Source organism: Rhinatrema bivittatum, chromosome 9 (genome assembly GCF_901001135.1).
Source record: "Rhinatrema bivittatum chromosome 9, aRhiBiv1.1, whole genome shotgun sequence".
In the NCBI taxonomy this organism is placed as follows: Eukaryota; Metazoa; Chordata; class Amphibia; order Gymnophiona; family Rhinatrematidae; genus Rhinatrema; species Rhinatrema bivittatum.
The window spans coordinates 22,479,493-22,493,264 of record NC_042623.1 but is presented as its reverse complement, the minus strand read 5'-3'; the positions used below and the strand labels follow the sequence as shown (position 1 = coordinate 22,493,264).

Genomic DNA, 13,772 nt, shown 5'->3' with positions numbered 1-13,772 from the left:
CACAGTAATGCATAAAGAATGTGTGCCACAAACCATTTTGTGTGTCCCTGTGAAGAAGTGGTCCTACTACCCCTCCTAGATGCCTGGTCCACCTTCAAACCCACAGAGGAAGAGGGCTCTGTGAGCGGGATCCTGCTGGGCAGGATAAGAGGCGGAGCCCAGCTGGAATCGAAAGGCCCCGGGTCTCCAGGAGAAGGCAGCTCCTAAATACATTTCTGCCCTAACTACAACGGTGCGTGCTGCTGCCAGAAGTGTAAGCAGCCAGTCTTCTCTTGAATGTATGCTGAAGGTGTTTAATAAAGTGAAGGTTGCGGGAAGAAAAGGCTGCCTCCAGCCTAAGAAAGTTGCTTGGTCATCCCACAAGCCCCCCCCGAAAAGGTACCTGTAAATCTGCAGAGAGTCGCAAGCCACCCTGCTGATTTCAGAGCATCTTGCAGTAGACTGCGGGCACCTGGTTAAGAACTGGCACTTTATGGGCCCATAAATATTTCTGCCTGCCTCCATACACACAGACACAAGACAGATGTTATCCAGATATGTGCCTAGTGCAGCCAGAAAAGAGGCAAAAGGTAGAGCTCAGAGGGTCAAAAATGTAATGCAATTTCTATTGATTGAAACAAATCGGTAAACAACCTTGATATTTCACACTACCACATCTGGCTGCCGGCAGATCAGTAATCTAAAAGTTTGTTACGTCTTTGCCCCATGCGGAGGAGACGTTAGCAATTTAAGACACGACCCGCCTGGGAGGAGGGAAAAGGGGGGGCCCGGGGACCTCAGATGCACTGATTAATTTCTGCTGAAATTCACTTTACTGTACGTGGGGGTGGGTGGAGTTCCTCCCGGCTTTCACTTATCAAAACAGACAGTGACTGATGACAACACGGCGAATGGGGCCAGCCAGCCTTGATCAATAATCCTTTGCATTAGATATTGCACCAGAGCTGAAAAGCTAGACGGAGGATCCGGGACTGCAAGGAGCTCTCCTCTCGTCCCTGCGTGCACTTCAGCCCTCCTTCCCCCTGGACTCTCTTCAAACCTCGCTCCTCTCTCAGCCTCCTCGGCTCTCGCCTGCTCCCTGGATGCATCTTCCCTTGAAAGTTGCTTTCCACTTCACCACCTTAAAATCCTTAGTGGCAGGAAAGTGAGCGTAAGCCCAGAGTCCGGACCGGCTCTACGTCCCTTGTTCCCTCTTCACTGTAACATGGTGGCTACTGTCTCAAATTAAACCTAAACCCTTTGGAGTAGGGTTCTAGAAACTTCTGTACCTCTCCTGTTGTATGTGTGTGGGGCATGGCTTTTTCTAAAACTCCCTACGTGTGTACAGCTCTGTGTACACTGACAGCATATACCGAAAAATAAAAAAAAACAGTGGTATAAAAAGTGGGCATATTAACAGGATCATTTTCAAGGGCATTTCTGAAATGATGCTTTACCCATGGAGATGGCCTTTTACAAAACTGCCCACCCGGTAAAAATGGATAAACCTGTGTGTGTGTGACTCGTCTGCCGCTAAGTTAACCTGGAGCGAGCAGAGATGTTCCAGGGGCTCAGCCAGGGAGGAGGTGTATGTGTGCACATATTCCCAAAATTGCTAATTTGCAGGTGTCATTAGATGCAGATGGCTTTGGCAGGGTGATTTTCAAAGTGAAAAAAAAGTTCACGCTGAAAATTGGTACAGCTTATTGTCGTGGTGAGGCAGGCCGGGTAAAGCTATTTCCCCAGCAGGGGTAGTTCAGGGCTGAAGGGCACAGCACAGCAGTGCAGGGTCTTCTGCCTGGCCGGCCACCACCATCTTGGATGGAGCCGGCAGGACATAGCTAGCGGAGTACCTGAGGCAGGAGATGAGGCGGAAAATGAAGCAGGTTACGGTCAGTGCTGGCAGAGTACAGGCAACAGCAAAGATCAGGCCGGGTCAGATAGCAGGAGTCAAACCAAACGTAAAGGAAGCAAGCCAGGCAGGAGCGATAAGGGCAAAGCTTGGCAGGAACAAAGTAAACACACAGGCAGGAACAAGGTAAACAAGGGCAAAACCGGAACAGGGAGCGAACGGACAGGATAGGCTACTGGGAGGCCTAAACAGGGGGAAGCCGAGGCAGGAAACAGACAGGCTAGATAGGCCCCTGAAAGGCCTGGACAAGATAAGAGCAAGACAGGCAACAGATAAGGAGAGCCAAAGGGAGGCCCAGACAAGGAATGGAAAAGGGTAGGCCACCGGGAGACCTAGACAGGACACAAGAGGGTGACTGGGAGACCCACAGGAAACCAGAGAAACAAACAGACCTTCAAGGAAGACAGGACGGGAACAAACAACAAGACAAGAAGGCCTAAACGGGCCACAATGGAAACACAAACAAGACAAGGCAAGAAGGCCTCAAAGGCCATACAGAAACAAAGCAAAGCCAAGATGGCCAAAGAAAGAAGCAGAGGAGACTCGATGATGAGGCCCCAAGCAAGCTGGGAGGGAGGGTTTTATAGGGCTGGCCTTGCTGCATCATGCAGCCTTCAAGATGGCGGCTAGAGCAGGATTGAGCACGGCCCACTGAAGGCCCCTGCTGGCATCCAGTATCGTGATACTTATGGGTGGATTTGCCATCAGATTTATGCAAGCTGTTACAAAATTTACCTCTAAAATGTTTTGTAATCCCCACAGATAAACTCCTCAAAAAAAAAACCCCTCTTAAGATTCCATTTTAAAAGAAGCAAACACGTTACAGAGAGCTGTGAACACACCCAGAGGTCTGCGGCGCCGACGTCATGCCCCTGATGCAGCCTGGGTCGGGTCTTTGTTGGGAACTGGGTTTGCCACATTCTTCCCTGCGGCGCTGATTTGAAGTACTAGAAAGCTGTATACATTTTTCCAGCTGGATCGCAGGGAAGTCTCCGTATCTGCCACGGTCTTTGGAATTACCAGGTGATTTCTGAATATAATCAGGGGTTTCCCTTCTGCAGGGACTGACGATGGAGAACACGGCAAGCACGTGGCCGACGGGACACAAACCTGCCACAGCTTTTCATGGGGGGGCGCACCTTTTTCACGGCTTACACTGTTCATGTCACTAAATTGCTACCTTTGATTTGGGGTACTTCATGTGGCCATTTAGTTATTTGATGTGGCAATTTTCAAAGCCCATTTGCCCGGGTAAGCTCCAAAGTATGGGCCAGATTCACAAGGCAAGCATTCTCAGCCACAGGATAAAGGGGCATCGCGCTTGGTCACAGGAGTAAAATTCAGGCGCAGAACAGAATCGCAAACGTTTTCCCCTTCCCTCCTCCTCCTTCCTTTACGGGTAGTTTTGCCACCGTGTACCCGCAGAAGCGAATTTTCAAGAAAAACACATCGCGCTGGATTTTCCTTGAAATTTACCTATTAAGTTTGTGGACTACCTCGAACTTTGCACTTGGGCGAGCTGAGAATTCCCCCATAATTAACACAACGAGGTCCACATTCAGAAGCATTTAACCTGATAACTCACAAGTCAGCAGGCTAAATGCAGATATTTCCCCAATTTATCCGGCTAAACCTTAGCCGGATACCTCATTATATGGCTAAAATTAAGCCGCATAACATAGGGGAGCTCAGTGGGCATTTCTCGGAGGAGTTAGGGTAGCCAGATAAATTAGCAGGAAAAAGTATCTGGCTAATTCTGGTTGTCCCGTGGAGCCGTCTATATTCAGTAGTGTGACTGCACCTCTGAACATCCCACCGAAGTTAGCCAGTGACGGAATATGGGCCGCCATGTTAATACTGTGCCATAATCTTAGGACTAGCAACATAAGAAGAGTAAAGTGATCACATTAAACTACGAACCATTTCCTGAAGTCCTGCTCCCTTCCAAAGAATTTCACATGAACTGCCCCCTATTTATTTGTTTTACTTATTACAAATTTACAGTTCACCTTTCCAATGTAAGATGAAAATGGATTACAACATAAAACAATACAAATTTAAAAAGCAATAGCTAAAAACGAAAGACATAAAAATACTAAAGTCATAATAAAAACACATTAAAATATCCCAAAAAAATCAAGAGAGCATATAACTGAACTCTTAGAAGTCTACATTATTGATGGTCAAGTAAGCATCACCCTCCAAACCAAACGATTAATGAAAAAGAAGCAAAATATAACCAGCCTGATGCAAACAGTAAAATACAACATAAATAGTTCTGTACATCAAAAATGACAATTCAAAACGTATTAAATAAGTAAAATTTAGAGTTAAAAAGCCCAGTGTTTACCGTTTCTCTAAACTTATTCAGGTATTAGCAAGGCTTTCTCGAAAAGAGGAGTGATAAAAGAAAAGGAGAAGGTATGCATCGTCTGCCACAGCACAGGTTATCTCTGAAAAAATATAACTTTAGCCAGTTGTTCAATCTCCAACTACACCACTAAGGCAAAAGACCATCCTACACAAGGGCAGAGCTTGTATCGTTTCCAGTCCAATGCAAGCACTCTTCTGATCCTATTTCAGGTAGAGGCTGACCTCAAGACCGCTCCCCATATGAGAGTTATTTACCTACGCATTTGGCAGTCCGTCTTTTCCTAAAGGTAGGCGCCAGAAAGTCAGAGTACATCGAGCACACAAGTAATGGATAGGTCCGGCCTGCTCTCACAACTTGAAGGCTCCTTGTCTTGGACATACACCCAAGCTTTTGAGCTGATAAACAGGATTTCACTACAAAGAGGGAGTTTCTCTGCATAACAGCACGTCACACAGCAGAGTACACACTCATGCTGCCAACAGGCAAAGCCTTACCTGAGTAACGGGTGGAATATGATGGTGATGTTCCTGGCTCCAGGTTTGCAAACAAACTTCGTTCCCCCACCTTCTATTAAATTATCATCTGGACCTCCTGTAGATGGGAGAGGGAAACAATTGTAACTATAAATACTCAAATTACCTTCAATTTATATAGAGAAACAATAGCTATGTCAGTCTTCAGGGGCCTAACTCGTTGTGGCATGAGTTAAAAAAATAAGCAGGTACCATCTTAAGAAAAGGTTATCCTCTATAAATCTAATCTGGCTAATTTCAGCCATATATGGATTATCCATGCCTGCTCTCTACCTACCCTCCCCCTTCCAACAGCCTATCCTCTACCCACCCTCCTATCCCCATTCTGGTCTATCCTCTGCCCACCCAAGCATGAAATGGTTTTAGGAAATACATTTTATGACATGCAAACCACTTTGAGCGAACCTTGGGGATTGATAAAATGGGGTCTAAACATAATGGAACGTAAAGTGGGGTCTAAACATAATGGAACGTAAAGTGCCTAAGTGTGTGATATATATATATATATATATTATATAAAATGTAATTCCTGTTGTCCTGATTCAGCTGTGGAGTAATGCTGATACTGGTTTTCGTATAATTATTGCCGCTTTATTTAAAATTCTCCATTTGCTTTCCTGGTGTAAGGATGGGTGTTCAGAACTGAAACCTTCCTGAATCCCAGCTTTTAACTATAAGAGGCCTCTGCTGTTCAGCGATTGCACATCCAACAAGAAGAAGTGCGACTGGCCCTCGTAACGTGACCTAACGCATTATTTCTTTGGTTCTAGTCGTACGAATGTGCCACCACGTTCTTGGCTCCCTTCCCTTGAGGCTGGAGGCACAGAGTACAAACAGCGAGTGTATAATCTCAAGGCTAGCACATACCATCCCGTATCCGATTCCTATAAAGGTTTGTATGGTTTTTAGACCGTGTTTTATTGCTTTAGTTGCTAGAAACAGCAGCAGGAATGACAGCAACTTTCAAAGCAAATTTCCATGCATAACTTCTCTTTGAAAATGACTCCTCCAAAACCCACCTGCTCACATCTGCTAATTCATGCACAGATTGTTTTTTAGGGGAAATTTATATGTATACTTTCGAAATCCAAAATTATGCACTTAAATGCAAACCCCTCTCCAACTCCAACCCCCCCAGGAATGCCTCCGCTCAAACCAGGTAAACTTTCACACAGACAAGACACGCGCACACAAGCTTAATCCATATTCTCTCCAAACTTTTAAGAAACACCTCAAAACTTGGCTCTTCAGACAAGCATTCCCAGAATCTCAACATTACTCGGACACTGGTCAAAAGACTTAACAGGCCACCAGGGAACCTCCGGACTTAAGACATATCAGGACTCTAAAGAGATACTTGATTTTTCATTACTTCCTTATCATAGTCCTTCGTTCATGACTCAATACCTCACTTCCTCCCCCCCCCTTCCCTCTTTCACTCTTTCCTCCAACCAAATCCTCATTGCTACCCAAGCCTTAAAGCCCCCGCCACGCCCTATTTATGATGCAGTCCCACCCTTTAAACTTATTATTGTAGGTGACACCCTCAACCGCCCCAGTTGCGGTGGCTCCTTATATTATGTTATTCTGTGGCTCTATCTATTTACTATGTTATGTTATTATGTTATGTTATTCTGTGGCTCTATCTATTTACTATGTTATGTTATTATGTTATGTTATTCTGTGGCTCTATCTATTTACTATGTTATGTTATTATGTTATGTTATTCTGTGGCTCTATTTATTATGTTATTCACTGACGAATTATTTTACTGTTGCTTGTTATTGTTGACTTGTTCTATGTTCATTGCCCATATGTTCAATTGCTCAAATGTTATATGTAACGCCATAGCCGCGACTGTTCTGTTATATGGAAACCGACATGATTTGATATTTTGTTCAAGAATGTCGGTATAGAAAAATTCTAAATAAATAAATAAATAAATATTCAGGCCCTTTTTATAATGGACCGCAGACAGAACGTGCTCTGCTGGCGGAAAGGTCTTGGAAAATCCCCCTCTATGTGGTCACAGCATATTGCTCATCTGTATAAGTGCATTTTATGTCAGTTCATTTTTGCAAGAATGCTTTTGATATCAGATTATTTCAGAATTATTCAAGCAAACATACTCAATACAAGTGCACATACACTACTCAAGCACAATTTTATAGGAAATGTATTTCTCTATCTGGGGCCAATCTTAAGAACATAAGAACACAAGATATGCCATACTGGCTCAGACCAAGGGTCCAGCAAGCCCAGTATCCTGTTTCCATCAGTGGCCAATCCAAGTCAAAGTACCTGGCAATTACCCAAACATTAGATAAATCACAAGCTACTATTGCTTATTAATTACCGTTACAGAAGTTTATGGATTTTTCCTCTAGGAACTTATCCAAACCTTTTTTAAACCCAGTTACACTAACTACTGAAACCATATCCTCTAGCAATGAATTCCAGAGCTTAACTATGCACTGAGTGAAAAAGAATTTTCTTTAATTTGTTTTAAATGAGCTACTTGCTAACTTCATGGAGTGCCCCCTAGACCTTCTATTATCTGAGAGAGTAAATAACCAATTTACTTGTTCAAGTCCTTTCACGATTTTGTAGACCTCTATCATATCCCCCCCCCCCCCCCCCCCCCTTCAGTCTCTTCTCTAAACTGAACAGCCCTAACACCTTTAGTCTTTCCTCGGGGCAGCCGTTTCTTGCCCCTTATCATTTTGGTCGCCCTTCTCTGCACTTTCTCCAGTGCAGCCATATCTTTTTTGAGATGCGGCGACCAGAATTGCACCATGGAGCGATTCAGAGGCATTTTTCTCAGATGGAACAGACTAGCAGCCTATTGGTTGCAGCGCAGGCTGAGAACCAGGGAAACCAGGGTTCCAACCACATCGATGCTCCTTGTGACCTTGGGCAGTCACTTTACCCTCCATTGCCTCAGGTACAATTTACAGGGGAATTTTCAAAGAAGTTAAGCCTATAAATGTCACATACCATCACAGCAACTTTCAAAAGTCATTTACCTGCGTTAAGTGCATTAAACGCAGGCTAATCCTATGGACAATTCAATGGCATATATTGTAGCAATTTTCAAAAGCCCGCTTAGATGGGTAGCATGCATTTACTTGAATACAACCTAATTTTAATAGTATAAATGCTTTTGAAAATCAGGCCTTCTGGAGACAGTACCTGAATGCAATCTGCTTTGAAGTGCCTAAAAAGCAGAATGTAAACCAAATAAATAAATTAATAGGTCTGAGCCACTGTATGGTTTGCATTGAGGAAGAGAGGCAGAGTAATGTATGGAGTATTTATACACACTAAGTCCTGCCAAATATTCTTTAGGCGGGGTGTAAATAATAGAACTTATCCAATGGTTTTGAAACCAATCAGCAAATATTTCATTTCTTTTTGTTTGACTTTTTTTTTTTTTTTTTTTTTAAATCCCTACGTGAAACTTTAACATTTTGTGTTTGACCTTGTCATGGTTTGCATGAAAGTTCATCACGCTAAGTTGGGTGCAATGACACACCACAAAGAAAACCCAGAAGCAGATTGCACAACCTGTCCAGCTCACACTGAAACTGGGCGATTTTATTTTCTGACATTGGTGCAGGCCACTGGAGCTTCTTAACACACTGTGTGGCCACGAGATGATGCAGAAAAATGCAAGAGACTGCATAGAAAAAAAATCAGCAGCTCTGGATATTGCAAGACCTCTCTTTCAGAGACTTCAGAATCTAAGTGAAAAATATTTAAAGCGAGCAGAGAGAAGGTCACGGAGGGAGCGTGGCGCATGGGATCAGACACTGAAAGCCTGCTGTTCTCTACACTGGGGCCTCATTTCTACAGACCTTTGTAGAAGCTGCAGCTTTGTTAACAGCTAGGCTGGCTTACATCCCATCTTCCTATTCAACTGCAGACAGAGCAAACAACCCTTCCCCAGCTTCTGCACAATTTTGTCCTCTGCTACACCATTCACAGCCCAGCCTGACAATTCAGGCTCCATAACTGCAAGATTGCTAATGGATTTCTCCTCATCGAGCACTCACAAGCACATGTGGAGGTGGATGCACTTCACTGACAGTGTCATTAACTTTCAACAAACCTAGGAGCACTGCAAGTGGGTTTTTGCTATTATCCTTCTCTATTAGGTCGCTCTTTAAGAGAAGAACGTCACGGGGCTTCAAAACCAATTTTAAAAGTCCTTAATCGCAAAGAAGTGAAATTCTAATGAACACGGTTTGCAATGAGCATCTCGGTCCTCCACCCAAGTCTGGCACACTATTTCCTTCTGATCTCATGATTAGCCATCGTTTGGCCTGGAGTGATAGAAAGAGGCAGCTCCAACTGATCAGAAGGGAAATGTTTACACTACTCAAGTCTCACGGTTTTGTCATTAAAAAAAACTGTTTTGTGTGTTGATACACATTTGAAGCAGCAGTTCAGCACAGCTGATCTAAAAGTCAAGGATGCTGAAATCAAGTCTGAGGAGTCAGTCAGCCTTATTAAACAAAAACACGGACATTGGAAGACTTAAGTTGTAGTAGCAAGTTGAGTGTAAGTTTAGGAAGAAGGGTTAGCATGGGCGATGCCGCCTGGGGAATAAAAAAAGGTAGTGAGGACACAGAAACTGCTCAGTGGATATGTCCTGGGGGATCGAGGGCTGAAGCATCAAGACCGATGGGCACCACTATTACAGTACTGTGCCAAATATTTACCTTTCTACTTCTGAGTACTGTAATAATGGTTTTCTCCACTGCAGTTTAAATCTTTAGTGCAGAACTTTGCTAAATTTAACATATTGTGCATAGAATTTTTCAGTTTTTGGTGCAGAACTCAGCATGTGAGATAGTAATTGCTTTCAAACACAAATGTGGCCTTTCTGCAACTTTTCGGCTCTTTGCAACTTTATTCCACTTTTTCATGAAGTGCACTTTCTTTTTTTCCCTGCTACTTGCTCTTGCTTTTCGATTCCTGGGAGTCTTTCAGCCTCCCATTACTACTCTGTCAAGTGCAATTAGCCCTAGACTAGAAACCTAAAAGCTGTCAAATCACAAAAAAGAGACTTATAGAAATGTATCGACCACAACCTAAATAATGCCCACATGCTTTTAATACTCGCTTGGTCTCCGATCAGCAAGCTGGAGACCTAGCTGGTGCTTAAATATGCAAAAAAAAAACCCTTATCCAGAGCAGCAGAGTATTTGTGCATTCACTCTGCAGTGTGCAGTCTATTTTCTAGAAAGGTTTTTTCAAATGCTCAGTTTATCTTTCATTAATTTCCTATCTCAGTGGCTTTAACTAGAGTTTTGTTACCTTGTTTATTTTATATTCTGCTTTTCAGCACTTCAAAGTGGATTACATTCAGGTACTGTAGGCATTTGCCTATGCACTGTAAGTTTGTACCTGAGGCAATGGAGGGTGAAGTAAGTGTCTCGCCCAAGGTCACAAGGAGTGGCAGTGGGATTTGAATCCTGGCTACTCTGGTTTGTAGCCCAACGCTCTAACCACTAGGCTACTCCTCCACTGTATGCCGTTGCACCTGGCTGGTTATATGCTCTGTTCACTATTCTACATCTCTTACATAAAAGATCTCAACGCTCCAGCAGGTTTCACCTTCACACCATGCTGCGGTTGCAGATTTTCTGAGGAAGTCCCTTAAAGACTTCAGGATGCAACTTTCTTAACTAAACAGGAAGCCATAGGAATGTAAAGCTTCCATCTGGTACCCTGCACTCTATCCACCGAACACGTCCCTTTAATGCAGAGTTTAACAGCTGACCAACAAAAACTTAACTAGCTAGAAGCCATGTTACCTTCAAAGCAAAACAAGGGTACTGTTCCTGTCCAGCCAGATACACGTGGCAGAACGGAGGTTGAGGAGGAGAAGCAGCATCCCTTGGGGTAGCCACTATATCAAGTAGTGCCCTTCGGGTGGGATGTTATTCAGTCAACATAATAAGATGGATTGCTTTATTCACTAGCATGAAGTCAGTCCCAGCCAATAATATTGATTAGTGCAGGGTGACTTAAGGTAACAAGAACCGCATTCGCCTGTTAATTTGAGCTTCTACTTCCAAGTTCATGCTTCAGTAGTTTCTGCTCCTCGGTTAAGTCAAGTTAGTCTCCGAGCCCACTGGAAACGGCACAGCTTGACATTAATAGGACGAATGAGTAATTTTGTTTTTAAAAGAAACATCCTCCCACTCTGTCAATTTCCCAGTTAAGCAGAGCATCAACTGTTAAATCGTGCTTTTTGGCATTCTCTCCTTTTCCAAAGGTGCTCAGAAAAACTTCGTAAAATGCATCTCTGAGCAGCTGTGCTTTAACCTTACCAGAGACTCGATGCCATTTCTTCATGTGTATAACTCAGTACATCACTCATTTTTCAAGGAGAGAGACTGGGGAGAAAATGAGGGATTACCTCAATGTTTAACATGAGAAGGGACGATAGGAAAAGTAGCCCCTCTTCTTATTTAACCAACAAACTGCTCAAATGTTATCTCGGGCTGTCCAAAATGCATTATGTTGTTCATTTAAATCCTCTTCGCGCCTGAATTGCACATAAGACTTCCGCTGTCCCATGGTCTCCTTGGGGTGGCCTCTTCCCTATCTGGCACCAGGCACCCCTGGAAGGTTTGACACACACGCCCGAGCCACCTCCACCTTTTGGCAATACATTCTGCATTTGAGCTTCTTCTTTGCCAAAAACATCCAAGGATCCTCCAACAGCACTTGTTTTGGAAGCATTACAATCACTCAAATAAAACTGACCAACTCTGTAGAGTCTCGCCATTCATCCAATGAAGTTACCACAAAGTTCATCTCATTTTTCCTTTGGCATTTAAGTCCGAACTCTAAATCTCACACGACAACACTGTATTCTGGGCAACAATAACCCCATGGTTTTCAAATATTATTTGCCAACATGTGAACTCTTTTATAGAACGTAACTTGCAAAATATTTCCCAGTGAGTGAAATCCTATGCCGAGGTAACAGTTCCAAACTTTAGGGAGGGAGAGTTAAGTGAACTCTGGAAACAGAGGTGGGGAAAAGGCAAGGTTTTATGGGACAAGGAAAAGGAAGACTTGGCAGTTTGCTGTTCAGGCGACATATAGCTTCACCTGAAGCAGTAAACTATGTGATGACCCTAGAGTGGAGACAAAATGCCAGCTAGGGACTAGGCAGAAATGACCAATTAAATGTTTACTTTCAACTGAAGCTACATCTGAACTGAAGTGAAAAGAGAGAGAAAAAAAAAAGCAGTTAATCATAAGCTGGCACTCACAGATATTTACATTTACTTGTCTTTCTAGTCCAGTATGGGAGATACCAAGAAGGTGAGCATCACCTGAGAATGCCGGATCACTGACTAAGCAAGATTGCACTGTCATGTATTGGTTCTGTAGTTAAACCACCAAAAATGTATGGGGGTAATTTTCAAAGGAGTTACGCATGTAAATGTGACATACTATCGTAGCAATTTTCAAAAGCTATTTACTCGAGTAAAGTGCACTTACTTGAGTAAATCCTATGGACAATTCAATGGCATATATTGTAGCAATTTTGAAAAGCCCACTTACTTGAGTAAAGTGTATTTACTCGAGCAAAAACCAGTTTTGCTCGAGTAAATGCTTTTTAAAATCAGACCCTATATATACTTGAATAGCTCAGGCAACACAATGAAAATTCCTATTTATTTATTGAAAAATGTATTACTAATGTGCAAAGTGTTCAGCCCAAGGAACTGCATATTAGTGAGCATAATACAGAAAGCACATAGGCTTGACCCAGCCAGAACAAAAGAAACATACGTTAAACATAAAACATCATTATAAATCTAGTCTGTGCCAGCTGTTATTTTTCATGCTGTGACTGTCAGTTCCACTTGAGTATTGACATGGGTCAGGTAAGTGTCTGTAGGTGCACTCTTCCCTGAATACCATAAAAAGGATGCTCTCTATCGTAGGTGACAAGCACTCAGTATGGTAGAGATGAAAAGAGTCAAAACCTAATTTAAATGATAGGAAAGATGACGCAAGGTGCTGGGTGACGCAGGGAGTTGAAGTCAGTGATCCGGCACTCTCAGGTGATGCTCACCTTCTCAGTATCTCCCATACTGGACTAGAAAGACAAGTAAATGTAAATATCTGTGAGTGCCAGCTTATGATTAACTGCTTCTTTTTTTTTTCTCTTCCACCTCTTTTCTTGTTTCTAATCTCACCACTTAGATCCTCCTGACCCCTTTTGCTTCCTCTAATATTCCCAACTTGTTCCTTTGACCCCCTAGGTTAACTGTAACTGTATACTTCATTTTCATATCTTTTGTTTACCCCTGTTGAGCTGTAAACTGATGTGATATGCATATGAATGTCGGTATATAAAAGTTCTAAATAAATAAAGTAAATAAATATCAACTTTGTAGACAGCAGATGATGGCAGAGAAAGACCACCTGAACCACGCGATCTGCCCAGCTATTCTATCCACACTAAGGACTCATCTTAGCTGTCAGCCAATGATAGTGTGGACTACCTCTTTATCCAGAACATATAAAAAGCATACAAAATCCCCCTTTAATTCTTTCCAGCACCCATTCTTCTCATGCCTAAACACAAAGCTCTGTAAAAACCTAAGCAGTTAGCAATACTAAGCCCAACCATCCAGCCTAATGGACAGACCTGGCTATGTGAGTGTCTGCATTTCTGCTGGAGCTTCCAGTTATTGTAGCTCTTTCCAGTCTGCCAGGCAGATCCAGTTGCTAGTGGACTCTACCATCACAGCTTGCCGGACAATCTGGCCATGTGGTTGCCTGTTTTTCTGCTAGGATTTCTAATACATTTCTAATACTTACCAAATCTATCCCACACACGATTCCTAACTCTGAAGCCCACGCTAAATGTGAAGAACTGGCACAATTCTTCAACAATAAAATAGCGAACCTCCTTTCCAGATTCACCAACCCCCTG

General features: G+C 43.0%; 1 protein-coding gene across 1 annotated transcript in view; it reads right to left on the bottom strand.

Annotated features, from left to right (window-relative positions):
* The window catches only part of EXOC4 (exocyst complex component 4), a 779,245-nt gene that overhangs the window by 418,552 nt on the left and 346,921 nt on the right, over positions 1-13,772 (bottom strand). The window contains exon 10 of the mRNA XM_029615101.1: positions 4,760-4,856. Within this exon, the coding sequence (XP_029470961.1) occupies positions 4,760-4,856 (97 nt within the window). The remainder of the gene's footprint in view (positions 1-4,759; positions 4,857-13,772) is intronic.